This window comes from Hippoglossus stenolepis, chromosome 21 (genome assembly GCF_022539355.2).
Source record: "Hippoglossus stenolepis isolate QCI-W04-F060 chromosome 21, HSTE1.2, whole genome shotgun sequence".
Classification (NCBI taxonomy): domain Eukaryota; kingdom Metazoa; phylum Chordata; class Actinopteri; order Pleuronectiformes; family Pleuronectidae; genus Hippoglossus; species Hippoglossus stenolepis.
Window position 1 is genome coordinate 16,183,925 of NC_061503.1, and position 27,702 is coordinate 16,211,626.

At 44.4% G+C, this 27,702-nt stretch overlaps 5 protein-coding genes across 11 annotated transcripts in view; 3 read left to right on the forward strand and 2 right to left on the reverse strand.

The window, feature by feature from the left end:
* Nucleotides 1-10,128, forward strand: part of tanc2b (tetratricopeptide repeat, ankyrin repeat and coiled-coil containing 2b) — a 121,837-nt gene extending 111,709 nt beyond the window's left edge. For 2 of the 4 annotated variants that reach the window (XM_047338382.1, XM_035145404.2), the window contains 9 exons: nt 483-616; nt 713-836; nt 943-1,118; nt 1,257-1,389; nt 2,355-2,384; nt 4,012-4,103; nt 4,700-4,846; nt 5,043-5,143; nt 5,340-10,128. In XM_047338382.1, coding sequence (XP_047194338.1) covers nt 483-616; nt 713-836; nt 943-1,118; nt 1,257-1,389; nt 2,355-2,384; nt 4,012-4,103; nt 4,700-4,846; nt 5,043-5,143; nt 5,340-7,410 — 3,008 coding nt within the window. In that variant the 3' untranslated portion in view covers nt 7,411-10,128. The remainder of the gene's footprint in view (nt 1-482; nt 617-712; nt 837-942; nt 1,119-1,256; nt 1,390-2,354; nt 2,385-4,011; nt 4,104-4,699; nt 4,847-5,042; nt 5,144-5,339) is intronic. The other 2 variants (XM_035145402.2, XM_035145403.2) reach the window with 1 other exon arrangement.
* A 214-nt stretch (nt 10,129-10,342) lies between these two features.
* g6pc3 (glucose-6-phosphatase catalytic subunit 3) lies at nt 10,343-13,669 on the reverse strand. 3 transcript variants are annotated; one of them, XM_035145416.2, is made up of 7 exons: nt 13,479-13,669; nt 13,168-13,397; nt 12,021-12,127; nt 11,849-11,939; nt 11,626-11,744; nt 11,212-11,353; nt 10,343-11,135 (listed from the first exon to the last, which is right to left on the reverse strand). In XM_035145416.2, exons 2-7 carry the CDS (start codon nt 13,383-13,385, stop codon nt 10,793-10,795), a joined length of 1,020 nt encoding a protein of 339 aa, XP_035001307.1. In that variant the 5' UTR covers nt 13,386-13,397; nt 13,479-13,669; the 3' UTR covers nt 10,343-10,792. The 3 variants fall into 3 exon arrangements, with proteins under 3 accessions (XP_035001307.1, XP_047194339.1, XP_035001308.1); XM_047338383.1 differs by lacking the exon at nt 13,479-13,669 and having other exon boundaries at nt 13,168-13,471; XM_035145417.2 differs by lacking the exon at nt 13,479-13,669 and having other exon boundaries at nt 12,021-12,141; nt 13,168-13,281.
* Nucleotides 13,670-13,706: 37 nt separating this feature from the next.
* Nucleotides 13,707-20,253, forward strand: lsm12b (LSM12 homolog b). 2 transcript variants are annotated; one of them, XM_035145422.2, is made up of 5 exons: nt 13,707-13,884; nt 15,789-15,928; nt 16,839-16,948; nt 18,513-18,639; nt 19,635-20,253. In XM_035145422.2, the coding sequence occupies exons 1-5, from the start codon at nt 13,758-13,760 to the stop codon at nt 19,725-19,727; spliced, it is 597 nt and encodes a 198-aa protein (XP_035001313.1). In that variant the 5' UTR covers nt 13,707-13,757; the 3' UTR covers nt 19,728-20,253. The 2 variants fall into 2 exon arrangements, with proteins under 2 accessions (XP_035001313.1, XP_035001314.1); XM_035145423.1 differs by having other exon boundaries at nt 13,710-13,884; nt 15,795-15,928.
* A 1,418-nt stretch (nt 20,254-21,671) lies between these two features.
* On the reverse strand, nt 21,672-24,467 carry tmem101 (transmembrane protein 101). The gene is made up of 4 exons (XM_035145421.2): nt 24,248-24,467; nt 23,270-23,450; nt 22,876-23,022; nt 21,672-22,730 (listed from the first exon to the last, which is right to left on the reverse strand). The coding sequence occupies exons 1-4, from the start codon at nt 24,376-24,378 to the stop codon at nt 22,422-22,424; spliced, it is 768 nt and encodes a 255-aa protein (XP_035001312.1). The 5' UTR covers nt 24,379-24,467; the 3' UTR covers nt 21,672-22,421.
* A 2,027-nt stretch (nt 24,468-26,494) lies between these two features.
* On the forward strand, nt 26,495-27,444 carry gngt2b (guanine nucleotide binding protein (G protein), gamma transducing activity polypeptide 2b). The gene is made up of 3 exons (XM_035146143.2): nt 26,495-26,656; nt 26,827-26,915; nt 27,085-27,444. Exons 2-3 carry the CDS (start codon nt 26,832-26,834, stop codon nt 27,211-27,213), a joined length of 213 nt encoding a protein of 70 aa, XP_035002034.1. The 5' UTR covers nt 26,495-26,656; nt 26,827-26,831; the 3' UTR covers nt 27,214-27,444.
* Nucleotides 27,445-27,702: the final 258 nt, after the last annotated feature.

Consider the following 27,702-nt stretch of genomic DNA (forward strand, 5'->3'; position numbering starts at 1 on the left):
TCTCTTTGTTTCTCTTCTCTTTCCTTCTCTCCTCTTCTCCTCTCCTCTCTTCTCTCCTCTTTACTTCTCTTCTCCTCATCTCCTTTTTACTTCTCTTCTCCTCTTTTTCTCTTTTCCTCTCTCCTCTTTACTTCTCTTCTCCTCTCCTCTCTTCTCTTCTCTCCTTCTCCTCTTCTCTTCTCTTCTCTTCTCTTCTCCTCTTTGCTTCTCTTCTCCTCATCTCCTCTTTTCTCCTCTTCTCCTCTCCTCTTTTCTCCTCTCTCCTCTTCTCCTCGTTACTTCTCTTCTTCTCTCTTATCTTCTCTCCTCTTCTCCTCTTACTTCTCCTCTCCCTCTCCCCTCCTCATCCTTCCCGATGTTTTCCCACAGACCTTTTTACCTGTTATAAACTCATGACGGCACTTAAAAGATGTAAAAGTCTCATTTCTCCACACCGTGTTTACCAGACTAACTTCCCTGACTGTGTGTCTGTGTGTTTCCAGCTCTGACCGCAGCCTCCGGTCGGGGGAAGCTGGAGGTTTGTCGCCTGTTACTGGAACAAGGTGCGGCCGTGGCCCAGCCCAACAGACGAGGCATCGTCCCGCTGTTCAGCGCCGTTCGACAGGGACACTGGCAGGTTCGTGCTCTTCCCTTCATCATAATGCTCTGGAAAATGTTATCACTGCTGAACTTTGATTATTGATTTTCACCTCACAATATAATGACCTTTTAGATCGTGGACCTCCTCCTCACACACGGAGCAGATGTCAACCTGGCGGACAAGCAGGGTCGAAGCCCTCTGATGATGGCCGCCTCAGAGGGACACCTGGGGACTGTGGAGTTTTTACTAGCTCAAGGTAAATCACCATTAAAAAGTATGTAAATGTGATGTAATATATATATAAGAGACGTTAGATTGAAAGGCAGTTTTCTGTGTCTCACCTCCTCCATGTCTTTCTACAGGAGCTTCTCTGTCTCTGATGGATAAGGAGGGTCTGACCGCTCTGAGCTGGGCGTGTCTGAAGGGCCACTTACCTGTCGTCCACTGCCTGGTGGAGAACGGAGCCGCCACCGACCACGCGGACAAGAACGGACGCACGCCCCTCGACCTGGCGGCTTTCTATGGCGACTCTGAAGTGGTAGGTGGCCAGTTAGAGAGTTCTGCCTACAGTATATAAACACAGGTCATCTGATCTCTTTGTTGTTTGAGGCAGTTATGAGATATAATTCCCAGTTTTTTTACTGTTCTCCTCACAACGTTTCCCTGTGTTGGTCAGGTCCAGTTCTTGGTCGACCACGGGGCCATGATAGAGCACGTCGACTACAGCGGGATGCGTCCCCTCGACAGGGCGGTGGGCTGCAGGAACACGTCGGTGGTGGTCGCCCTGCTCAAGAAAGGAGCCAAGATAGGTAAGAGCGGCGTTGGCGGACTGAAGACGTTTAGCACCCAGAGGATCTCTTGCACCCGCAGCATCGTAATTAAAAAAAAAGGTCACTTGCCTGCCGTGAAGTGACAAGTTGAGATTTTTGGTTGAAAGGATCACGCTTTGGAGCTAAAGCATGAGCTGCATGACGGAGAATCCAGTGATGGAACACGCTTCCCTTTTTTTTTTAGTTCTCGCCTCCCGCTGCTTATTATCGAGCACCGTGGCATTTTACTGCAATGAGCCATTGATTCAGGATTGTGTCTCCATGTAGCTTAAACCACTTCCTGCTACTGTACGTATGTCATCCTCTCTCTCCCCCCCCACGCTGCCGCATCATGCTGCTTCTCCTCAGCTATTTATGGCTCTGATGTGTTCTTTCCGTTTCTTCTTGTACCACTGTTGTTTTGCTGCGTCTCTCTCTCTCTTTCTCTCTCTCTGTCATGTTTGTCTCTATCGCTTATGATATCTCCCAGTTCTTCCTCCCTCTCTTCTCCTCTCCTCCTCTGCGGTTGCTCAGAGACAGGTTGTTATTAGCGCTTGTGGTGTTTCTTTTAAATGTTTCCCTTTTTTTTGTTATTTTTTATTTTGCCGAGGCACTTATCTCCGCTTCTCACTGCTGCTTTTTTGTGTTCCTTTTTCTCACTTTTCCTCCTCCACCACCACCACCCACCATCACCTCTCTCACCCACCTGCTGTTTCTGTCTCTCTCTCTCTTTCTCTCTCTCTCTCTCTGTCTTTCTTTCTTTCCTCTCTCTCCTACGCACTCCCACACCCCTGTTTTCTCTGGCAATTCTGTCGCCCTCCCTCTCACACTCCTCTCCCTCGCTCATGACCTCCTCCCTCTTTCTTCCTCCTCCCTACACCCACCGCCCCTCTCTCTCTCTCTCTCTCTCTCTCTCTCTCACTCTTTTACCCCCCCATCCCTCGCCTCTCTCTCTCCGGCCCCAGGATGTCAGACGCTGCCCAGTCGGCCCCGAGGTAAAGCCAAGGCTGTCGACTTCTCACCCCACCAGGCATTTTGACAGCTCTATCTCCTCTCTCTGTGTTGTCTGTGTCGTCCTAAGTGTCGGCAGGCGAGCTTAGCTACCAAAACCATCTCAAACTGACAAATAATAACACGCAAAGGTATTAGCACTGACAGAGATGCAGTCGAGGATTGCCTAGAGGTAGACGCTAACATTCAAGTGGTCAATGACAGCATGCCCGAACCTCCAGCCTGTGACGTCGTACCAAGGTGTTGACCTCCCATCCCACAGATGCATGCCGGAAAGCCCTCAGTAACACTTGCGTGGGTCGTGATTTAGCGGAAGTGCATGTATTTGTTGATTCCTTTGTACCACCACCACCACAGACCGGGGTGATACACCACTGTACTGTGCATCGCTCATCTTCCAGACGATTCGTCAGTGTCAGCTAGGCCAGTCAGCAGCATTCCTGCACCTCCTCCACCACCTCCTCCAGCTCAGAGGACAGCTAACGCCTGCAGAGCTCCGTTATATCCCCTCCTGCTTGCCTCTCTTGTTTATTGTACCTGCCACTGTGTCCCCCTTGTGCAAGATCCCCTCTCCTCCTCCATCTCTGTGGTGTGTGTGTGTGTGTTTACGTGTGTCAAGGATTGCTGTCGCTCAGTTACAGAACATGCACCTCAGTTCCAGTCAAGGGATTGTGTTTGATTCTCAGTCATGAAACACTGTGCGGTGATGAAGTGTGAAGAAATGTGCAGCTCCAGTTTTTTTTAAAGGGAGATGAGTGTTCTTCTGCTTTTCTGCCGTTACTGAATTAGTCAGTAGCACAAAGAACTAGAAAACCTCCGCCAAGGTCCATTTGTCCCCCGTGAAGCCACGTTTAAATTCACTAGATCCCGATTTAGATCTGGATCTGCACCAAATTGTCAGTCCCCTAAAGATGCTGGATCTCGTGAAAAATAGATAGTAATACGCCCCATGATCCAGATCTTTCCTGATCCTTCCACCAAATTCAATGTTAATCCGTCCATAAGTTATTTGAGTAATCCTGCTGACAGTCATACGAAACACAGAGGAAAACAAAACCTCCTTGGTGGAGGTAGTTACATCTGCACTTCTTGACAAGACGAAAGAAATGTGTCTCAACTGAAAGACATGACCATGTGACTTTTCTTTTTTTGTATTGTACATCTACAGTGAGTTTACCTGGGCCAAAACCTATTTGCAGGTAATCGCTAAAGTTCATTTTAATGAAAGGCTAAAAAGAAAAATTCTAGTCGTGCTCATTTTGCACTTCAGTCAGACAAACTTCCAGCTCCCTGCGACTCCCAGCAGATTAAAAAAAAAGGCTCATAGTTATCAGCAAATACTCTTTGGCCCAGGTGGGACGTCCCACGGCGAGGTCACAGTGTTCTCGGGATTTCACCGCAGATTTTTTTGTAATCTTTGCCTGTCTTTTCTCATCCATTAACCATTTTGACTGTTGTACTCATCCCTGATATTAATGTTGTGTGTAGTGTGACTCCCAGTCGCTCCTTCCTTCCTTCCTTCCTTCCTTCCTCCCTCCTCTTCTGCTCAGGACTGTCGAGTCGGTCTCACTGTGGTTTTCTTTTCCATCTGCTCCTCCCTGTGTTCCCCAGGTCCAGCCACATGGGCCATGGCCACCTCCAAACCCGACATCATGATCATCTTACTCAGCAAACTCATCGAGGAGGGGGACGGCTTCTACAAGGTCAGAGAGCAGGCGATCTGCCGCTCACATTTCAGAGTGTGAATTACAGATCATCGGTGATATGATAAATATCCTTCAAATGTGAAACTCAAAGATACTTTTCCAGCAAGGACTGATCCGTGTAGTGTCGTTTTTGTTTGGGGTCACTGGGGATAAATTATACAGCATTTTCTACAGACTATTAAAAAGGGGAGTAGAATGTTATCCCTCCTCCAAGGTCGAACAGTCCCCTTGAATTTAAAACCGCACCAAATTTCAAACACTCATAAATATGCTTGAGGTTTTTCATCAAGATCCTTGAATTATTCTCTGAGAAATCAACAAAAATGTTTAAACACGGCCAAACTCACAATATTAGAGAAAGAAATTCATGGGTTCATGGGTTCTTCTTTGAGTCTCTACCCCTTTCAAAGATTTCATGGAAATCCTCTGAATAGTTTTTGCGTAATCCTTCTAACAAACAAATGCAGATGAAAACACGGCGTGGGTAATTATTAGCAGCAATGGATGTTTTTTCGTGATTAGCTCTGGTTTCAGATTTATTTGTTCATGGTGAAAGAAGGACGACCAGGTTTTTCTCTGTGTGTGTCCGACAGAAGGGGAAGGTGAAGGAGGCGGCGCAGCGTTATCAGTATGCCCTCAAAAAGTTTCCACGCGAAGGCTTCAGCGAGGACCTCAAGACGTTCAGGGAACTCAAAGTATCGCTCTTCCTCAACCTGTCCCGATGTCGGAGGAAAATGAACGTAAGTCGGCGGAAGTGCAACAACGAGCGTCTGGTAAAGACTGCATAGAATGTCACCGTTTTAGATGAACTTTTTATAATAAAACCAAACACCAAACCAAATTTAAACATCGCACGATAATGAGGATATTGCTGTCGACAACCTTTTCCTATGTGGGTGTTGTTCCATATTGTTCTGCTTTGCTCCATCTCTCCAGGACTTTGGGATGGCTGAGGAATTTGCTACGAAGGCACTTGAACTGAAACCAAAATCTTACGAAGCTTATTACGCCAGGGCCCGCGCCAAGCGTAGCAGCAGGTACACACTCACACACCACTACACATCAGAGTCAATACGTGTCATCGTAATGAATCACATTCTGACTCTTACTCGCAGATTTCTTTTGTCAATTGTTCGACATTTTAAGACGATGACAACTTTTCTCCCCAAAATACATTGACTACAGTTCAGTTTCCGATGTTTATCCATCTTTCTATCATTGTCCCCTTTCCAGACAATTTCCTGAAGCCTTAGAGGACTTGAATGAAGCCATGAAGCAGTGCCCCAACAACCGAGAGATCCAGCGGCTGCTCCAGAGGGTGGAGGAGGAGTTTCACATGCTCAGCCAGGAGGAGCACCAGCAGCAGGACCTGGAAATGGAGCCTCCTCCCTCCCCGCCTCCTACGCCTCCCCCGGAAGAGGAGGAGTCACTGTCCCTCTCCATGCCTCTCCCCCCTCCCCCAGAGCCCCGCCTGGAGGACATGGAGCCTGTCCAGGACCTGTTTGAGGATGAGGACTACCTGGAGCAGGAGCTGGAGGCCATGTCGATGGGTCTTCCCCCGCCCGATTCCCTCTCCAACCCCTCCAGCCTTCCCATCATTCATAGCCCACCGCTCTCCCCCACACATCCAGATCAGATCTATTTAACCGGAGGCTCGCCCATGGGCCAGCCCTACGAGTATCACCCCACCTCGTCCTCCATGTCCTCTCCAACCCGCGGGACGTACCATTCAACGTCGCCCTCTTTATCCCCAACGCATCAGAACTCCCACTACCGCCATAGCCCGCCTCACACCTCCCCGGTGCACCAGCCATCCTACCGTTTCAGCCCGCCTCCTATGGGCACCGGGGGTCAGGGAATGGATCACCAGAGCCCACCGCCTTCCCCTTTACGTCGGGCTGCACAATACAGAGCCAGTCCGCCAGTAGAGAGTGTTTGTCTGTACCGGTCCCAGTCCGGGTCTCCTGTGCGCTACCAGACAGAGCAGCACCCCGGCCGACCCAAATCCCCCCTCTCTAAGATGAGCAGTCAGCGTTCTTTCCAACTGAGCTCCCAGCCCTCGTTATCCTCCCAGCACCACCAAGCCCAGGGCCTTCGCCTCCAGCCTTCTATAGCCCAGATAGTCCGCACAAACCAGCCCAGCAATGTAATGGGCAACAGCAGTTACGTAGGCCAGATGGGCCACTCCATGGGTGGTCGCTACCAAGGGGGCTCGGTGGATGTGGAGAGCCGACTGGTGTATCAGCCCTCCCTGGATGGACGGTCCATGCCCCAGGTCCAGGCCAGCCTCAGCTCTGGGGCCCTCTGTCAGCACGGCGGCCGAGGAGGGGTTATGGAGTCGAGCCTATTGAAGGATGAGCTACCCCAGCGCCCCTCCTCTGCCTACCGCGCCAGCAGCGGGGGCCCAGGGGGCATCCGTTACAGCCAGACACCTCAGATAAGCCGCAGCCAGTCGGCCGCCTACTACCCAGTCTCTGAACATGTACTGGAGCGTGCAAATGCCATGCCCCCCTGTCAGCTGGGCTCGCCTGAGATCCCTCATATGGTGAGACGCCCCGTCAGTGCCAATACTACTGAGTTGAAGCAGCACGTGCCCACCCCCAGGCCTCTCATCCATTCTCAGAGCGTAGGCCTTCGGTTCTCCCCCTCCAGCAACAACATCTCAACTGGATCCACCTCGAATTTGGCGCCGGGCTTCAGGCCTTCCTCTTCCATTCAGCAGATGGAGATCCCCCTGCAAGCTACATATGAGCGCAGCTGTGATGACATCTCTCCCATCTCTCCCTCGCAGGGCGGCGGGGGGCTGTATCAGGGCGAGACCAGCCGCTCTCGGAACACGCCCTTCATGGGCATCATAGACAAGACGGCGCGGACTCAGCAGTACCTGCATCAGCCCACGTGGTCCAGGGGCATGACGTCCATGGACTCTGCGATCAGCCCCACCTCTCCCGGCCAGCTGGTCCAGCAAGGCTCCACTTACAGCCCCCCCGCCTCACTGGGCAACATCGCCTACTATAACAAGACTAACAACGCCCAAAACGGACACCTGCTGGAGGAGGACTACTACACCCAGCCCCAGCCCCCCTCCCTGGGCAAACTGGCTAACGGCTCCCGCGGCGGTGGGGACATCCTGGAGCGGGTCAGCCAGGTGCCCACCTACCCGGACGTCAAGGTGGCGAGGACTCTGCCCGTGGCACAGGCCTACCAGGACAACATGTACCGCCAGCTCTCGCGTGACTCCCGCACCCAAGGCCCCACGTCCCCCATCAAACCAAAGAGACCATTTGTGGAGTCGAACGTGTGATGGCCTGTCTGTGACTGGTTGGTGGGACTGGGCTTGTTAGAGGCGAACGGACGGTTGGACAGACCCTTGTACATGTGACACGGACGAACTTGTCCTAGAGAAACTCACGAGAGACAAATCCAGTCGGAGAGAGAAAACCACACAGCAGGCACAACGGTGAAGCGATTATTTCATTATCATACTCTGCACACAGGTAAGAAAACGGGAGGCTCTCCGCAATTCTGATCTCACACTGATTCAAAGACCAGTGCACTTCCAAAATGGTGGTGAGGCACAAAGTTCCCACAGGTGAACACAACAGAGCGAAAAGTACCAATAATCGGACTCTACTCGTGGACTCTGTATCCATCCTCTGTTCTTTCAAAGTGTGCTCTTAAGCAAGGTTGCTAGTAGGCTCTATTCTATGTAATACAATACTATATGTTCAATACTGTACATTGCTCAGAAAAAACTAAAATGGCTCAACAACTCAGTACTTAGAGAAAAATGACAATATTTATAATTAAGTTATATATTGTACATAGAAATAAAACAAAACATAGTTTGCGTTTGAATTGTATTCTGTTACTCCTGCCTTTGTGTCCCACTGCTAGTCATATGGAAAGCGACCAGGAGGAGGGAGGAGGGACAGAGACCAACTTTGAGAGACATTAATACCTCGGTGTTTGACAAAATAGAAGAAAAACATACTTTGTCGTGGTTTATGCTTTTCCTGCTGCAATACGCCCTCGATGTAAACTACTGCTGCAACCAACGATTTTCATTTTCCGTTAATCTCCAGCACATGTTTTTGATTTATCTCTTTATAATAATGAGACAAACGACCATCAGTCCAAAACCCAAAGATGTTCAAAAGCAAAATCTGACTGAAATGATGAATTCATTATCAAAACGCTTGCCCGTCAATCAATTGATCAACAAATTGTTTCAGGTTTGAGTCGATCACAGGATCTAACTGATCCCAGAATATTAGAAAGTAAATACGTGCACCTTTAAAAGGCTGAGACATTTCTGAGGTTGAGACACTAGATTTTCTGTTTTTCATTTTTTAAGCATCATTCCTGTGAACGTTTTATAACATTTGTCTCCGGCTCCTTGTCAAGAACTTACTTAACCATCGTCTTGTATAAACAAGCAAATCATCAGTTGCTGTGGTTTTGAACAAGCTAATATTTTTTTACAGAACTCTTTAATCTTTGTTTTGAGGACAGTTTGCTCTATTGGGAGAAAAGAAAAAAGGCCTTAAGTGCAATAACTGTGTTTACAGTTTGAATCCTTGTCGACAGAAACGTTCAATCATCTTTTATCTGAATGATCCTGATCAAATGATAAACACTAAAAGAATCTTTAAGAGTCAAAGTTCGTCTTAGTCCCTCCTCAGTTCGTAACGACACTGTACGTTCATACATGCTAGTGATGGGTTAACATGGTGAGTGCTCAGCGACTATAAGCAAGCAAATGCATACACACGACCACTGTTGCAGACGTTCTCCCTCTAACTCCTGCATTATCTCGTGCCGTTTCTTTTTACCCATAATGCATTTTTACGCCGCCACCTCTGCACTAAAAATGCCTGTTAAGTTCTTAACTAAGGGTGCACTTTATGTATTTTACTTACTGTGTTGTTCTGATTGTTGAAATTTTGGAGAACGTGGGTGTGTGATGGGTCAGACCTCTGGCCACTGATACCAGACTATCATGGACACTTATTATTATTATTACCATATGATTTACAAAGCAGTGATGAATGACAATATGAAGAGCAAACAATGTTTTTAAACAGGTGAAGATGTATAGACTTTCTAGCACAAGTTGTATATACTGGCTCAGATGTTCCACTCCGTCCAGCTCGGGTTCGTTAGTTAAGCAAAGTCTGTTTGAAGAAGCCGATCATATTTAAGTAATGATAAAAAAATAAACTAAAAAAAATCAATAAGTCTCCAAATGAGCCAGTCCAATCCACTGGTCCTGCACACGCCTTGAAAATAAGTGGAATCTACTGCAAACAAAAAAAATGAAAGACTGACATTTCAGAAACTCTGTATCTGGAGTTTGACTTGAAAAAAGTGGGATAATGAGAATATTCAAGTTATTTGTATATGTGGGAAAAAGTTATAGACCGTTTGTCTGTAACGTTTTATTTTGGTTCTAGATAAAGAATATCTAAGAGGAGACGGCTCCTCCTGAACGTCTCCTCTTTATCCTCAGTTCACCTGCTACCAGAGAATCGCCCGACTTATCTTCACAGAGATTAAGGTATAAACTGTAAAATACTTAATTTAAACTGGACTTCTCAGTTGAGGCTATTTGAGGGTGTATGGTTTCAAGCTGTGTGTGTATATTAGTTTGCTGTACATAGTCTGATGCATGTTCTATTCTTTCCACGAGCTCAAGCGGAAACATGTATAGCAGTGTCCCGGCTCTGGTGTGTGATACAGTGTTTGGATCAAGATAAGGAGACTGCGATCCCTGAACTGTCCTTATCATTTTCCTCAAACCTCGCCAGACAAAAGGGAAAAGGTTCTTTTCTTTTCTTTTAATGTATTTGCTTGCTGAGCAGAGTTCTCTTGTCTGTAAATGTGAGCTTTCAGATCGCTGTGACAAAAAGTTTAATTAAAAACAAATAAAAAGAATGTGTTTTTATCTCATGATAACTGATTGTAATCTGTACAGTCAAAAACAAAAAAGAGCATATTTATAAATGGTTACCAACTGAAACACGCCCTGCATGTCAGTTATTTATTTTACTCATCGTGTGCATTCAAAGAACAAATGTAATGTATTGATTTTAGTCCAAGAAACGACATAACGTCAGTGTGGCGACACAAAAATCAATTACTATGTTATAATACACTATTACCCAATATAATGCAATTCAGTACAATGACAAAAATATGTGTAAAGCTTACAAACAGAACAAACTGGAAACAACTGAAACAACTGAAATATACTTTTATGATGAACCTCAAGAGTAAACAACAGACTGGTATTCTCTCTGTTAAAGCTCTGACCTACTGTCCATCTCCGGAGGAACATACTTGGCCAGGTTTTAATTTATCAGGTCTCATTGACAGATTTATAAATCAAAATTATTGAATATATAATAAATCCGCCCAGACTATTTACACACACATCAATGAGGTTTTAGGCCTCAGACCCGTCATCTTTTGTACCAAATCGATGACCTGATGAAGCTCTGTGAAACGAAACGTTTTATAAATGCTGATTGAATTCGAAGAGCAAGACGAAAAGTGCAGTGACTGTACCTACAACAGTACCAATGAAATCCATTAGATGTTTAAAGTATTTACAGACACTGTCCTGTAAGAGGAAAGCTACAGTCCCCAGAGGTGTGGAAAACACCTGATGGACAGAACAGTCTCTAGTCCTTCTTCTTTTTGTGTGTGAAGAGGTGAACCACTCCAGGGACGAGAACTATCACAATCTGAGGCACGATGACGAATTTGACAAAGAAGAGGCCATAGAAGACGGCCTGTGGTCGGACTGGGAGTGGCAGCCGATTCACGTGGTACAGTCCCATGGATGAAATAGCCAAAGATAAAGCGCGTGGAGCCCAAGGCAGAGACCATCCTCCAGGCTTCCAGTACTGCGCCAGCCCCAAACCAAGGAGGGCCCCACAATCTCGGGTCAGGGAGGAGAACGGAGCTGTGTCCAGACGAATCCACTCGGCGCGGCTGCACCATTTCTTAGCCAAAGCAATAGACCTGTGGGAAAGAATAAGTGGTATCAAGGTAGGACAGGTTTCTTGTACCTGACAGATCAGTCAGTGTCGCTACTCACCAGGAGAGGTCGATTCCCAGCTGCTCTAATCCAGCATGCAGAATCAGAGCACTTAGCAGCAGACCCATGCTGACGCCAAAGAAGAACAGCAGGGGGCGACCTTCTGGTACTCTGCGGCTCAAGACAACCCCCAGAATGAAACCTGACAAGAACCAAATAATCAGTTTCAAAAATCTAATAATCCCCATGATATATATACCATGAGACAGTATACATTTTTACCTATCAGATATTTTCCCATGGTATATATGCAGATTGTCTTTAAGTGCATTAGGCTGCAGCAGGAATTCAAATCAACAGAGATTTTATGGTAATTTTGGATTCATCAGTGTGAAGAAGTGCTGGTTATGGATTGAATCCTTGCAGCCCACTCATACTCCATACGTCCACTTGTACGTGTCACTGTAGACAGACCTGTAATGGAGCCGGCGATGACCTGGTGAGGGAAGTGGGCGAGGATGAAGATCCTGGACATTCCAACGGCCACCAGCATCAGCACATAGAACAGGAAGGGAGCAGCTGATAGCACCAAACTGGAGACACAGAGAAAGACGTTAATAGGGAAACAGCTCTGATGTGCTCAGTTTTCATATTGTGCTCATTTTCAAGACATCATTTTTTAATTTAAGCAGCACACCTGCGGGTACGTGAGTACAGGTATGAACCCAGCGAGGACACCACGACCCACCAGCATGCTGCTGTCACCATCGCATGTCCCGACGGACTGCCTGAGAAACAGATGCCAGTTTAAAGCTCTGGCTGGACAATGAAGTAAGTTTCATCTGTGTTACAAAGTGAGGACGTCTCACCTGGCCCCGTCTCACAGGTGGAGGAAAACTGCTGAACTATCAGCTGCTTGTCCACAAATAGACGAGATTCACCAATCCACCAGAACGGCCTTTCTCCAAACAGCATCCTGGGGGAAAAAACCTTTTCAACACATAACTGACACCACTGTCTCCACCCACTGTGCCACAGTTTGCTTCCTGACTTCATGTTTGCCCTTTGAATTATGAAGAACCTGTTTCTGTCTTTCCCCTCTAGCAATAATTTCTACTACCTGAGTCTTATTTTGAACTTCTTAAATCCTGTCAGTGCATATTTTCCCACATACTTCACATTTACTGATACTTGTTCATATATAACCTTGAATTGAATCTTGACAGAATAGTCCTTCTCTCTAAAACCAAACAGTCCACCTCTTACATGCATTCTATAATAATCCCTCTGACTTTAATATCATTATCCTGTTTAACTGACCAGGATCTCATTATGCAATCGTGTCAATGATGAACATTAAATTATCTTTTGACAGAACTGTTTATTTGATTGATTATCATTCCATGGTGTCTTTATTTAACTCCTATTTAACAATACATTTCACTTTAAGTATAACTACTTAAATATTGGGTATTTTCTATTGTTCTTTGGTTAATATTTGATTGGTTTAAAATCTATAAAAGAAAATGACCTTGACTTTTTATTTTATTTAGTTTAACTAAAAACTATTTATATCATATCAATATATGTTGCATGTGGTAAATGTTGAGAATTAAATGAAAACGAAAACGAAAACGAAAAAGAAAACTAGACAGAAACGTATTGGTTCCTCTTTTGTCTGTTTCCAATCGGACGACACAGAGAGCTGGACCGGGGGTCGAACCCCACCATTTACAGTTCTGTCCCGGAAACTCCAACATCAACAAAATAAACTACACAACTGTGTCTAACTTCCATTGTTGCCATTGATAATACTTGAAAAATAAAAACTATGGTGTGTGACGCTGCAGCTTCGTGACACTGACCGGCTTTTCTATGAGGAGGAGGAGGAGGAGGGGTGGGAGGGGTTTGACTCTAGCTAGCTACATGCTAACATGCTACAGACCACTGCAGGGGCTTCACTCTGCACATTGAAAGCCCTGTTTTAATAAAAAAACACACAATGGCGGCCCTTACCATTTAAACACCAGGTTGAGCCACTCGGACAGAGCCGCCACCCACAGCACCGCCACCCCGGCTCGCCTGCTGATGAAGTAGGTGAAGGGGAAGAGGAGCAGGAAGGCAGCTTTGGGGTCTCCCATGTGAGTGACGACCTGCCACAGCCGCTCCTGGTCCATCGTCCTCTGCTGCAGGGACTCGGCCATTAAGACGCCTTGGGTGTGGAGCTCCTCCATCTTTACGAGCTTCTTCAAAAACACAGGGGAAAAGTGACAAAGTGGAGAGGGTGTTTGTTTTGGGAGGGGAGGAAACCCGCAGTGTCGCCTCACCTCCAGCAGGGGGCGGCCATCTCTGAACCGGGAGACAAAGCCCCAACTTCCTCCTTCGATTAATCAAATAAAATCCAATTTAATCGATTATTAAAACGCCCCGTGGGTCATCTACGGATTTAAATTGAGTTTAAATTAATCCAAAGGGTCAAAAATAATCGAATAAAAAGGACCCCCCCCCTCCCCCTTGTCGCGTTTGGCCACGCCCAGGTCGCGTCGCTCCACGTCACCACGTCGCTTTTACGTAAGGGCAGGCGCTCCGGTTTCCTGGCGGAGAAGATGGCGGCTCCTGGACCGGGGGAGTATTTCAACGTCGGGAGCCATGTCTCTTGCCTCACCTGCTTGGGCCAACGTCTGCAAGGAGAAGTGGTCGCCTTCGACTACCAGTCCAAGATGCTGACCCTGAGTATCCTTTGTCGGTTTGGGCCGGCGGACGTCGAGCTGGCCTGCCGGGCTGCAAGGGCCTGTAGGGTAACCGACGCTGTGTCAAATAGTGATCCGCGCAGGCGTAATTGGTGGTCGCCGAGCTCCACATCTTTAACCGCGTTAAAGTGGGTTTAATCCCCGAGCTCGTCCTCCGTTCGCGTCTCGGCCTGCGCGGGGCTCGACCGTGTCGCGGGCTCGGTGCCGCGGCTCTCGCGCCGTCCGCCACCGGCTGCATGTGTTTTGAATCCACTCATTGTGGAGCCAGACCTCAGCACGGATCACTATCTGGCAGCGGGTCCCGGAGAGGCATCATGGCTGTGTGCTCTCCACAGGCACAAGCCGTTGCTAGTTAGCCAGCTAGCCTGCTAGCTAGCTGACACCCAGCGTCCCTCGCCGTGCGGCGTGGGGACACTTATTTCTGCCTCCCGTCCCCCACCCCGTCCCCCGGGGTCCGCGGCGCCCTTACGCGGGGATGCTAACAGCTATTTCGAAATGCTAACGATGAATGGAGACCGAGGGGCTTCCACGCTGCAGTCGGTCCGATGCTAGCTCGGCTAACATGCTATGTTTCGGTCATCCACACACACACACGGCCGCTACCAGCTCATCCAACGTAATTAGCATCCACAGCTTCATCAACCACCATTCACGTGAATCCGGTCATAATGTAATATTTAATCCAACATGGAGGCTTTTCAACGTGATTCCGGTGACACGGGCATCATGAGTTCATTAGAGCCGGTGCTAGCTCGCTGGTGGACGTGTCTACACCCATTCATGATGTGTGTGTGTGTGTAACATCATTCAGGGGTCAATCCTGGACCACCTCATGTTTTACACCGATTTAAATGATTACATGAGGTGGACATGCTGTTGCCCGAGACACCAGATGAATGTATATATTAATACTTTGTGGATCTGACATCACAGGCCTGAGCCTTTTGACAGTATTTCGTTTTGCATGATATTTTAATAACCTCACAGGTAAATTAGATTTTAGTGAACCAGCCAATACATTAGAGCCGTTAATGAAAATGCATGATGCTGTCTTTTAATGTAGTCGTGTGATCTTCTGAATTAATGAATGAGTTGCACGTTCAATTACAATTGACATTGAGTAGATTTGATCTGCTTCTGTTCAGGTCAAACTGTTCTGCCACCACTTTAACTACAAGTCAAACCCTGTCTTAGTTTGTAATTTTTTTTTAAGAGCAGAGATTTGATACCCTCGATAATCACAATTTGATCTAAAATACAAGGAAACGCCTGCGATTCACCAGAAGCCACAAAAAGACAACTGACCAGCCGTCTGTATCACTGACAGGACATGCGAGGTTCACGCCTCAAGAATGTGGCCTGTCAGGGGAAACCAGAGATTTGTGTTAAGATGGAGAAACATTTACTGAAAAAAGAAATGGGAGGATTTCATTCAACAGGAAATGGGGGGGCAATTAAAGATCAAGAACTCATGAGTCATTTTAATGTGTTAATCAAGCACAAAATAAGCCAGGACTTATTGAAGTGGAAGAGAATTTGGGAAAGCTGCCATCGGCTAATTTACTCAAACCCACAATTTGATTTAGTGGATTTCCAGCAAAGGAAGTCATTCAAAATCTCAGGAAATGCTTCGGTGTAATGTGCAGGAGCTTTGCACAATTCAACTCGTTTCAAACAAGTCTTCATTCATCCATGGTTACTATAGGTGGCAGCACAGCCATTGGTAGTGGGCCTGCTGTAACTGGCACCACCTTTCACTGGCCATGTCCGTCAGACACAGCGCTCTGTGTCACAAGCTCCTCTGTGCAGTGCGTCTGCTGGTGTTCAGGTTAATCAGGGGTTAGAGGTCAGTAGTTGTCATGAAGTTGTGTCCCTTAACTTAACTTGTTGAAGAATGTGCTTCCTCCAGCGGAAAGCCAAACCTCTACGACGTCATCCTGATCAACTTAGCCTATGTTTCTGAGGTGGACATAATAAATGACCGCACTGAGACTCCACCCCCACTAGCATCACTGAATGTTAGCAAGGTGAGTCCGTCATCTATGTTTTTTTTGTGTGTTGCTTTATACCTCCGTTGAAATGAAAAGTTTCTGTGATGTGAGGTTCCTGTGTTCTAAGTGACAGGTGCGTCAGGAAAAGGTAAGTGGACCAAATGTTAATTAAAAAATCCCACACACTCTGTTACTGGCAGTGACATATTTGTGGTGTTTCTGTGCTCGGGCTTCATCTGATATCTTAGTGAAGGTCTAGCTCTGAAACTTAGCAAATATACAAATTACTGCAAGTAAGACGTGTGCTGGAATGTTTTTAATAACGCTTGGGTTGATTTCCAATTGACATGATCCACAAAAGCTTCTCCTCCAAGGGATCGAAGTAAACCAAACTAATGGGAATCTTTGTCCACTGTAAAGTTACAAAAGTTCATCCAAAGTTTACTTAACGGTCAGCAGTGGGAGGTTAATGGGATTTGTTGCTTGAAAGCATGATGGACAGTTGGATTTACATCTTCCAGTCCCTATTTATTTAGTCCAATTCCGTTACTGTGTGTACTGGTGACTGGTCACTATGGAAATGCAAATATTAGGCTGACATTTTCTAGATGAGCAGGAATGCTCCAAAAAAGTGAGAAGGGACGTGCTGATTAATACACATCCTCCAAATTTGACCAAAATGACGCTGAAGTTCTCGCTGCATTTTGAGGAACCTGTAAAACCAGACTGGTTTTGTGGAAATCTGGATTAGTCAGTGTCTTGACCCTGAACTGAAGAAACACTAAATGTTAATAGATTGCTTATAAATTGTATATCGGTGTAAAGTACGCCTGACCTGTGGACTCAGAGTCACAATTAAGAATAAGAGGCTGTTCCTGGGTGGAAGCTGGTAAACTCCAACCCTTAATGTTAAAAAAGCCCCTTTGTTCTGTTAATCTCTTCACAGCTTGCCAATCGAGCACGGTCAGAAAAGGAGGACAAGCTGTCCCAAGCCTATGCAATCAGTGCTGGGGTTTCTGTGGAGGGCCAACAGCTATTCCAGACTATTCACAAAACGTAAGAACCTCCGTCATGTTCCTCTCCCTAATGTCACTCATCAGGGCAGTAGGATCGAGTAAAGCCAAAGCAAAGTCTTAAACGGTGAAGATCAGAAGCATCAGAATATCCTGACAGAACATTATACGCTCTAGGTGTGTCCTCAACAAGATAATAACAGGCTTTTATGCCATCTGTTATTGGCTGACCTCAACGTAAAGGGCGGGACAGTCTGATCTGAAACATCCCATGGAAAGCCACGCAAATTTAGTTTCAGAAAGGAATCCAGGGACGTTTAAACATGATCCAAAATGTAGTCGGCCCGAAAAGTATGAAAACAGCAAGACTCCCCTGAAGATCAGTGGATAAGGTCTCACTCAAGTCCAGTGTCGTGTCGGTGCTAGTCTGAACAAACAAATTCAGAAAACTTGTGGACAAATCTCTTCAAATCAAAAACAGCAGCTCAGCAGAAACACTATTAGTTTATTATTGTGGCAGCGGAAACGACACAATTAACTTTCCTTGTTAGGAGACATTTCAGTCCACCTGTTCTACCTGCTGTCAGGTTTAGAGTAATAGAAACAATAGAAACCTGTGATTTGTAAGTAAGTCTTACTTTTAATTCTTACTGGTTATTTTTGAACAGGTTTTAGTCCTGTAAATCCGTCCTTGGACACCTGTGTGGGTGTTTTCATACTTTGTGTCACAGCTCTAACTGCAGTCAGTGTTCACGACACTATTTCAATGAATATAATTTCTTGCATGGGAGTTAACATTAGTTTTGTGCGTCTGTATTTCATGGTCATGTCAGATCCTTTAGTGTCCCAGGCCTCATCGTCTTTGATTTAATGATTAGATTAAATCTGAACCCGTTACATTGTTATATCTAGTTTCCACTTCATACGGTTACACCAATAAGACAAATATTCACAGATATGATGAGTGGACACTGTTTCCTGAATCAGCCTGTCGGTGTCAAACCACATGTTGCATTGATTGCTTCACAGATAAGATGAGGTTCCCACAGCTCCTTTAAAAAGTCTTAAATTAAATTGACCATAAATTAGCTACAATGCATTCAATTTGCAGACGGTGCATTTATGGCTGATGAGAAAATTGTCACACAAACTGTCCTACCATTAAAAACGTCTTTAAACCTTTAGTACTCAGACACTGCCAGTTTTTAAAAGCGTAACATTGATGGGCGTTGATTTATTCTACGCTGAATATTAAGTATTCACGACACAGCGCCACACAATTCTCAGTCTTCCAAATCTGTGTTTTTAGCTTTTATGGACACGAACGTTACCTTGACACTTCTGATGGTCGGCTGTGTTTATCCCTCTGGCCTAATGTGGTAGATCAGAACCTTCTTGTGTGGTCGTGAGCTTTATGTAAAGGATTAGTGAGCACTTGAATTTATTTACCCTCACTCAATGTTCTTTTTCTGAAATCTTATTAAGCTTATCAATAGGTTTAGATAAACGTTTTAAATTGTATGTGTCTTAAATAACATTTATCAAGGTCTTTAAAAGCATTACATTTGATATAAATCACCCTGTAAGATTTCCACTTTTCTTTGCAGCATCAAAGACTGTAAATGGCAGGAGAAGAACATTATTGTGATGGACGACGTCGTAATCTCACCGCCTTACCAGGTCGAGAACTGCAAAGGCAAAGAGGGAAGCGCTTTAAGTCATGTACGCAAAATAGTAAGTAAGCTTCACATCTTTACAATATCTCACTAACGCTGCATCGCTTATGGATTTGTTTGCAGATTTCTTTTTCCTTGATTAATCATCAGGTAAATCTGTCAGTGCACTTGGTTACTTCAGTTAGCGGCTGAGTGGAGAACTGGTTGTAAAGGTTTTGAAATCTCCCTGCCAGTACAGAGAAAGGTTAAAGTTCACCACAGCTGATTGAGACTCTTTAACGTCCCTCTGCCGTTAACACAACATAACAAGTTTCACACCCTGTGAGAGAGTGCAGGACCTCAACACCTCAGTGTGACACTGGCATTGATTTGCGTTGTACAGATGGAATCACAAAACAGAAAAGTTAAAATCATTCGGATGCAAAACTCTAGTCTGTAACATAAAATAAATAATAATGGGACATTTGACCCTGAGATCATTTTGGGTCACATCGCCCTGAACGTTATTGAGTTATCAAATTGATATATATAGATATATATTTTAAATCCAGTAAGCATCAAATTCTCACGTTTAGGAAGCTGAAACTTTTTGCTTTAAACAAATGAGACTAAAATACTGTTAATTTTGAGGGAATTAAAAAATCTGCAATGATTTATTTGCCAATATTGTTTTTAATATAAACATACTGCAGGTTGTTGGTCCATTATCAGTGGAGATGATGCAATTTGTGTTTTCTTGTCTCTCCTCTTGTCCCTGGGCACAAAACAACACATTTAAACTAGCTAGGAGTTGAATTTGGTATAATTTATTTTTCATTTAAATAGTGTTAATCTATTTACATCTTATTAATATTTCTAAATCACCCAAAGCATCTTTTTCCATATTGTTTTTCTTAAACATTACATTGGAGTTAATTTACGTCAACCCCCGATATATTTTTGTCTGATCTAATTTGAGGAATGTCAGGGAGCTTGAGTGATTCTCGTTTAGATTTTTCTCAGAACTGATGTCAAGATTTGTCCATAAAATGTCGCTGTTCTGCCCCCCCGCAGGTCGAGAAACATTTTAGAGACGTGGAAAGTCAGAAGTCCATGCAACGTTCACAAGCACAGCAAACACAGAAGGACTCCACTTTATCTTCTTGAGTTGGCAGCGCGGGTCGTTCGGGGGAAGGCGACGCAGGTGGTTTTGTTCCCGCTGCCAGACTAAGTCGGCATTCCTTGTCCTCAGTCTGAGACCACAAGGAGGAGCGCTGAGGGCCCTGGATCCAGAAGATCAAAATACCATTAAATGAAAAAGACAAAAAAGAAAGAGGAAAGATTAAATCTTAAATTAGACTTTATAAAGAATAATTTAAACATGAACCATAAAGCAACCATAGTTTCCTTAACTAACTTGTCTCATTCTGCCCCCACTCCTCCCCCCCCTCCCTCCCTTCCTGTCCCCTGAAGCCTTTTCTTTTTTTCCACCCTTCTTCCTTTGCCTTCAGTTCCATTTCAAAAAGAGAAAACTAGCGCAGTCAGAAAGGCTTGTTAGCTTTATTTTCTGTCATTGTTTCCTTTTTTGCTGTATCCATGTTCTATTGTCTGTATTTTCTGTATTTTAAACAAAATGTGACTTGAAATGCCACACTTTAAAGGACATTTTCTAAAATAAAAGTAACAAAAATTCTGACTGTAATACTGTAATTTTCAACAAGTTTTTGAAAACATTCCAACTTTGTCGGCTCCAACTGTGAGATCATGAGGATTATTGGAAAGTATCTGAACGGTGAGAGGTAATTTAATCTGTCTGGAGTCGCGTCCACGTTGTTCTTAAACAAACAGGTTTCTTTTAAGTTTCATTATTACACTGCTCATGTTTCAGGTAACTGACGCCGTCACTTCCAGATTATTAAATAAGCTTCTGGTTTCTGCAAAGCTGACGTCTGGGCGACACTTGACAGCAAATGTTTTCAATTTGTTAATTAAAAATGTGATTTATGAAGTTAAATTAATTTGGCTAATTGCTCCGGACTTATGTGGGAAATATTGGAAGAACAGCAGTGATTTGTGCTTTTAGGTGGAAATGCAACTACATTTTGGTTTGATGTGTATTTATCTCAGAGCAGCAACCAACAATAACTTAGCGTTAGTCTATTTATCTGGGAATTGTTTGGTTTATAAAATGGCTGACAACAAAGACAATGCAGATCCCAATTTCCCAAATCACGACTTGGCACATTCACTTCATTGTTTTAGTTTTTTTTTCCCTCAACGAACAAAACAAACACCTGTATTTTGCTTAGAAAATGACTTCATGATTTATTATTAGAATTAAGTGAAAGTAATTTCCCCTGGTGCTGCACAGAAAACAAGTTTGGAAAACATCCTGTGGTTTTTACGGTGAAGTTTGATGCTGGAAAAGAGTCAGATTTCACTTTGACATATTAAATTTGGACAGATATTTACGTCTTGTAACAACTAATCAAGAAAAGAACGATTAACATAACTTCTGGTTTCCTCAGCAACCAGATTTATTCATGAAAAATCTATTAATCTCGTGCAATGTGATGCTGAAATTCCAGGATACAGTAACTGCAGTCATAAAGAACAGACCAGGTTTATTCACCAGATAAATAAATGTCCTGTGATTATCTGATTTATCATAATCCCTCTAATCAAAAACATGCGATGTCTGTTCACATACACTTCACTGACGTGTCTATCGCTCCACTGGAACCGGTTCTCTTGGTTTTGTTGTGTCGCCCTGAGGGAAATACTTTCAGAAGTATTCACCTCTTATGAATGTGGCATTGGGCTTGAAGCTGCGTCACGGCTCCTGCCTCGAATCCCCCGACCTGCACAGGTGGATCATGATCTAATAACAGCATCCAAACCACAGGTACTGCTGTAGTTTAACAAAGTATTTAATTTTATACTTAGTTTCAGACCACAAATGGAAATAATCAGCGGTTTCAAGTCAGTAGAATAAGTACTATCAGTGTAAAATGGAGGTACAGAAGTATTTAGAGCTGAATTAACTCAATCTATAAACAATCAAATTACCAAGCAATTATGAAATAAGCAAATTAGGCCCCTAGATAATGATTTTCAGTTTAGATCAATTTATTTTTGTCATTCACTGTAACATTGAAGGGCGTTCAAGGACATTTTCAACTATTTCCCACAGAACACTTCATGAATCTTGATTGAACTTCAGGGAACAGTTGAGCCGTGGAGCAGCTGTGATCTCTACTAAATTTATTTTGTACAAAAATGTGAACAATTTACACAGAAGATAAAAAAAAGCTTTGCTTATTAAATTTAATGAAAGTCTAGATACAATAATGCACCAGATAAAAGCAACAATAGTGTTTTCTATCAGAAGATCCGAACTGTAGTCATTCCATTTCATAAGCAATACCACAAACGTTTATTACAGTTTCCCCTTAACCTGTGAAATACTTCAACCATATACTGAAAAACAAAGACTTTACGTTTTGGAATAGCAGGTGTTGTTTCATGTAGCTTTACAGTATCATTACTCAGCGTCATGCTTCAGAGCATAGAGACAAAGTGTAAACATGAATTCAAATAAATTATTAAATCGCAAAAAAAAGGAAGCTTGGATTTTTCTTGTTCTTGCAGGTTAAGTTACAAACTGGAAGGCAAAGACAATCATCGAGTTTTACATCCAGTCGTCTCAGCTTGGAGCGTTTGAGTCCTGAGGGTCACTGAGCCGCAGCAACTTTGAGATCAAGGTCGGGCAGCGACGAACAGTCAAGGTCAACGATCCCGTCCCGCGCACGCGAGAGCATCTCTGTTCGCAAAAGTTCCCTGAGAGAGTCCGGGGGTGGTTCAGCCGTCAGTAGCTAGGATCAGCGCAGCGGCAAAGATGCCCACGTTATGTCCGATCAGCTTCATCTGGTTCCAGAACTCCACCTTGCGGGTGTGGTGCCAGTAGCCCAGGTTACCGTCGATGAGCAGGATCACCAGAGGCAGGATGGTGGCGAGGATCTGAGCCGCCAGACGGATGTAGCAGCCAGAGAGGAACGCCAGAGCCAGAACACCAAACAGCACCTCCAGTGCCATCAGGGTGATCTCCCCCCCGGCGATGTGGTTCAGATAGGCCTGTCTGTCCTCCTTGCTGTGTTGCAGGGAGTACACCTAGTGGGAAGATAGTGGTACTGCAACATTTAAAATGACACTGGAACATGCATGTTTTACACACTGTTTTAACTCCTTCACTTTTATATGTCTCATCCTGACTGTCCTAATGTCTCTGAGCTCAGACAATCTGTCAGGGTCTTACCATGCAGATGAGATAGACTCCCAGGAAAACCTGTCCCGTCGACTGCAAGGACCTGCTGCGAGCTTTCTGTCTGTACACCTCCCCCGCCCCGCTGGCCAGAACCAGGAAGCCTCCAATGTTTGCCAGCGCTCTGGAATACATTCGCACCTGCAGGGAAACACAGGTTTAACTATAACAGTCTGCGGCAAGTTCCTGCTGCAGCTATATTCTCTGATAAACCCACTTCCACTTTTGTAGTGGTGACCCAGAATCCAAATTGTCCCTTCACGTGTGACACAGATCTGTTTTTGATGAGTATTTCAGCCCTGATAGGAGCTCATGAGTATAAAAGACTGCCCAAGAAATGCTGCTTCATTGTGTTTTAATAAACCCTATTGAAAGAGAGGTGACTCACCTTGAGCCAGTCGCCGTAGTGCACCTGCTCTCCGATGTACGCTGCGTACGTGCTGACCGCCAGCTGGACGGCGGCGGCCATCGCAAACCACCTCCTCTTCACCCCGAAGGACATGAAGCTGGCGCAGAGCACCGCCGCCCCCATGTCCACAAACAGGTACGGCACGTTGATGTCTGGCTTCCTGGAGACGACAATGAACACAGAGTCAGGTTAAATCAAACAACGTGGCCTGATTTCATTTATACAGCGATTACCTTATCTTTATTTATTTATTATACATGGTTTGTGCCAGGTTTTTTTTATTCAAGACGGTAAATAATAAGAACCAAAGACGTCTAATGAACATTAAACATTAATTAACAATACTTTCACGCCCCCTCCTTAAAGATGTGACTGTTTTTACATCCTCTACTGTGTAATTATGATCTGTTTTTAAGCACCAACACTGTGAAGCACCTTGAGCTGCACTTTCATGCCATGAAAACTATGATGAAAGTTTCAGGATCATGAACAGAGGCTCAGATAAGTACTGGGTAATTCAGAGGGGTGTGGTTCTTCTCAGGGGCAGACCCACCCACCACAGACTCAAACAACACACACACACACACACACACACACGCCCTGTGAACACGAGAGACTCGAACTACGGTTACAATGCGGGACATGAGAGACTCGGTTCTGTCCACAGAGAAAATTACAGACCAGGAAGAACAGAGGTGGATTCAAACAAGTCCACATGTCTGCAGCCTCACGTGAGGCCCCGTCTAATTGTTGGAGAGTTAAGTAGCTAGTTAGCACGAGCAGGGAAATGCACGAGAAAAAAAGTTGGTACGTACGCAGTTTTTTGTTTTGTTTAACTTTACCATCTATAAACTGGTTTGATAAATGTGTTGCAATAGAAATGTGTTCATGTAAAAGTGTGAGTTTTTAGTTAGCTCGTTAGCTAGCGTTAGCTCCCGCAGCGTTAGCCCCGCTCACCTCTTGGAATCCGCCCGCTCCGCGAACAGCATCAACATGCAGAAGCAGTTCCAGAAGCCGAACCGGGTCAGAATAAAAGCTCCCAACTGGCTGATGAACTTTAAAACCTGCTTCCTGCTGGGAGCCGCCATGTTTGCTGCTCAGCGCTCGCCCATCCGCCGACAGAGCGCCGGAAGCCGAGAGGAATATCCGGTCACAACACCAGCGGCCTTTCAGAATAAGCCCACGGAGCGCTCCACGTGCTTTTGGGAAATCGCGAAGTATTGAACCGAAGCTCTTGTTTTGAAAATATGTTCTGTTCCGGGGCAAAGGCGTCCTCTGATTGGTTGATAGGTCGAAGGGAGCTGGACAAAAGAAAGGTTCGATTGCGCCACCTACAGGTCGAAAAGTGAATCACAGAAAATGTGAATAAACTTAATTTATACAGCACTTATTAAACACAGTTACAATAAGCACGACATTCATATTTTTATATCTTCTATATGATCCTCACACTTAAGTATCGCATGTTACTTATTAAAACTTATTGATGCCTATTTTTGACTCTTGCTGCTGTAATATTGTAAATTTTACTCATTGTGGGACTAATAAAGGATTATTTTATTTTATCTTATCTTAACAAATCAATTTGATATGCAGATAATAAAATGAACAAACAGCCCAGATGAAACCAGGAAAGGTTTGCAGGTAGAAGTACATTTTAAATACGATAATTACAATAAACAAACTGTCAAGTGTCTTTAGAGGTACAAGAGTTTTTGGCTGATACCCAGACCAGAGTCTCCCTGTTAATCCTAAAAAATGTTTTGTTAGGCACCAATCTCAATATTTTAAAACCTTTATGATCGTATACTTCTCAAAGCCTTCACCACAATGTCATAATTGTTGCGATAAAGAAATACACATTTTCTATCTTAAATAAATTGTTCTATTTGCAGTTTTGTATTTAATATATATGTATTTAAACACAATGTAAACTCATCAGATTTCTAAACCCATTGAAGCTCTTAAAACAATACAACATGGTGTCTTCTGCTTCTTGTGTCGGCCCAAGAGTCAAAAACCCAGAGACACTGATTTCACTACATAATCAAACAATATCATACAACTCTTGAAACATTAAACAAGTTCACACAAGCATCAGATGCAAAAGGCAGAAGAAGTTTGACAATGAAAGTGTTTAATGAGGCGCTCGGTGACACACACCAGGCTTTCATGATCAGGTGCATTTCCACGCTGCTGTTAATCCAGTGACGTGTATGAGGTTAATCTGGAGCAGATGAGACTAACCCAGATCCTGAAAAAGGCTTAGAGTGAGTCCTGCTGACGGTTTAGTGAAGGATCATTAGCTTGTGATGTCTCAGGTGAAAAGTCAGGTGAAGGCGAAAGGCACAGGAGAGAGGATCTCACTTTATAAAACTTGTAGTAGCATTTCATCGTGGATGGTGCAGGTAGTTTGTTTGTTCCAGATTCAGCTGCATCAGCTACATTATCATCGCTGGTAATGAAACTGGGTTTTTTTCGGAGACAAAAAAAGCCTCAGATTGTATTGAAAGAAACCCAGTGACACGAAAAGGGATAAATAGCACAACACAAGTGCTTAAAGAGAATATATGCCGTGGTTAGATTTTCCCAAAACATTATAAACAGGAATAAATCGGTATCTGTAAAAGGCTAAAAACCAAATCAGACTAATCAATTTATTCTCAAAAGCTTGAATATCTGTCCTACAATATAAACTTCTGTTTCCTACTTTGAGACTCACGTTCGAAAACTAAGAGCAACTGATTGGATTGACGGATATAATCAAATCAGCGATGAAGACTTGGCCTCCTTCCTCTTGGCACCAAGCCCTGATGTGCCCACAATGCACGACAGTTCAAACACAAGACGAATTCAACTCTGAAAATTAACGTCAGAGCTAATATTCTTCATCCTTCATTTTATTTTTCCAAGCCAAACATCTGCAAAGTCAAACTCTTATAATGGCTAAATCATTTTAAATGCTTTGATTCTACAGAAGTAATATTGATGATGCACAGATAAAACTGAGTCCCACAGTTTACACTCAGTGACAGATCTATCATTTCTATTTCTCTGTCACACTTTCTCTCACAGCTGTTGGAAATCTATGTGCTTGCTTCCCTTCCTCCTTCCTGTTCAGGGGGGGGGTCATGGCACCTGATTGTTTAATCTCATCACGGGGGATTGGTGACATCAGGCCCAATCCTGCGCCGACCTCGCCCAAAAGCCGGCAGCCGGGGATCAGCCGGGGATGAAGAGCAGTGGGACGGCACAGATCAGTCAGTCAGTGTGAAGCAGCGATCGGACCAGAGGAGGTCATACAGTCGATGAGCTCTTAGGAGCCAACACATTTCTCAGATTGTCGGGGGTCCTACTTTTCAACAGGTGAGGATTCATTCATCGTTGATGCTTGTGTCTCTCTTGGATTTATATCTAGTGTATTTAGTCAAATTTGAACACAAATAGGAATGAGAACTACAGTTTTAGCACTTTTATCAACTGTATGTGATGTTGTAGCATCTTTCAAAAACGATGATGTTGCTTTCCTCTTGCAGCCAAGATGGCTCGGGATATGTCAGATAAGGAAATCTTGAAAATGGAGCTGGATCAGCTGAAGAAGGAAGTGAGCACCCCTAGAACACCAGTAAGTCATCACAACAGGATTTCATATTCTCTTGAAATCAGTTGTGGAGGGGAAAAAACATTTTCCTGTAAATGAAGGCACCAAAAACAAAGCATGCACGTTTAAATGTTTCCTGCCTTGTAATGATAATAATACTAATCATTTCTCACTTTGGTTTCCATCCCTCCAGGTGAATTCAAACTGTGCAGAGACGGTTGAGTTCGTCGAGGGACTGCTACCAAACGACCCGCTGATCAAGGGCGTTTCGGACGAGAAGAACCCCTACAAGGGAGACAAGGGAGGCTGTATAATAACATAGCACACAATGCAACCAGGGAAACGCCACACAGTTTTTATACGGGAGCTGGTTGCATTGCTGTAATTTCCCCTGTAGAGGAGTTATTGTGGATAAAGATGTACAGTAGAGAGCAAACTAAGAGAATACTGCCAGAAGAGAAATCCATCACTGGATTACTGTCTGTATCTGTGAAAAATGTTCATGTGTCAATTTGTAATTAAATGCAAATAGCTGTACAAAGCTTTGACCTGACCCGGCTGCTCTGATTATTGATGCACTTTAGTAGATCTCACTTTTATTGCTCTCCCGTCTTGTTTTATCTAATCGATTCAGGGTGCAAGAAACTCACCTGTGTCACAGCACGAAACAGGGCAAAGTCAAAGGAGTCGTGCAGCTGCCGCTTAGTCTAAATCTTAATAGGATTTCTTTATCTGCAGCAGTCGGTGACACGGGAGCTGCTTCCTGTATCAGAGTCTTTAAGCTTCTTGCCTTTCGAGCTCTGCATCCAAT

Bases quoted from the DNA above. Each gene is read 5' to 3' on its own strand.
- g6pc3 (XM_035145416.2), bottom strand. From the start codon at position 13,385: ATGGAGGAGCTCCACACCCAAGGCGTCTTAATGGCCGAGTCCCTGCAG. The intron at 12,128-13,167 runs GTAAGGGCCGCC...TTTTTCCCCCAG, and splicing joins CTCAACCTGGTGTTTAAATG to GATGCTGTTTGGAGAAAGGC. The intron at 11,354-11,625 runs GTCTGTCTACAG...GGTTCTTGTCAG, and splicing joins CATCGCCGGCTCCATTACAG to GTTTCATTCTGGGGGTTGTC.
- lsm12b (XM_035145422.2), top strand. From the start codon at position 13,758: ATGGCGGCTCCTGGACCGGGGGAGTATTTCAACGTCGGGAGCCATGTC. The intron at 15,929-16,838 runs GTGAGTCCGTCA...ATCTCTTCACAG, and splicing joins CATCACTGAATGTTAGCAAG to CTTGCCAATCGAGCACGGTC. The intron at 18,640-19,634 runs GTAAGTAAGCTT...GCCCCCCCGCAG, and splicing joins TAAGTCATGTACGCAAAATA to GTCGAGAAACATTTTAGAGA.
- tmem101 (XM_035145421.2), bottom strand. From the start codon at position 24,378: ATGGCGGCTCCCAGCAGGAAGCAGGTTTTAAAGTTCATCAGCCAGTTG. The intron at 23,451-24,247 runs GTGAGCGGGGCT...TGTCGTCTCCAG, and splicing joins GAGCGGGCGGATTCCAAGAG to GAAGCCAGACATCAACGTGC. The intron at 23,023-23,269 runs GTGAGTCACCTC...GTTTCCCTGCAG, and splicing joins ACTACGGCGACTGGCTCAAG to GTGCGAATGTATTCCAGAGC.
- gngt2b (XM_035146143.2), top strand. From the start codon at position 26,832: ATGGCTCGGGATATGTCAGATAAGGAAATCTTGAAAATGGAGCTGGAT. The intron at 26,916-27,084 runs GTAAGTCATCAC...CCATCCCTCCAG, and splicing joins TGAGCACCCCTAGAACACCA to GTGAATTCAAACTGTGCAGA.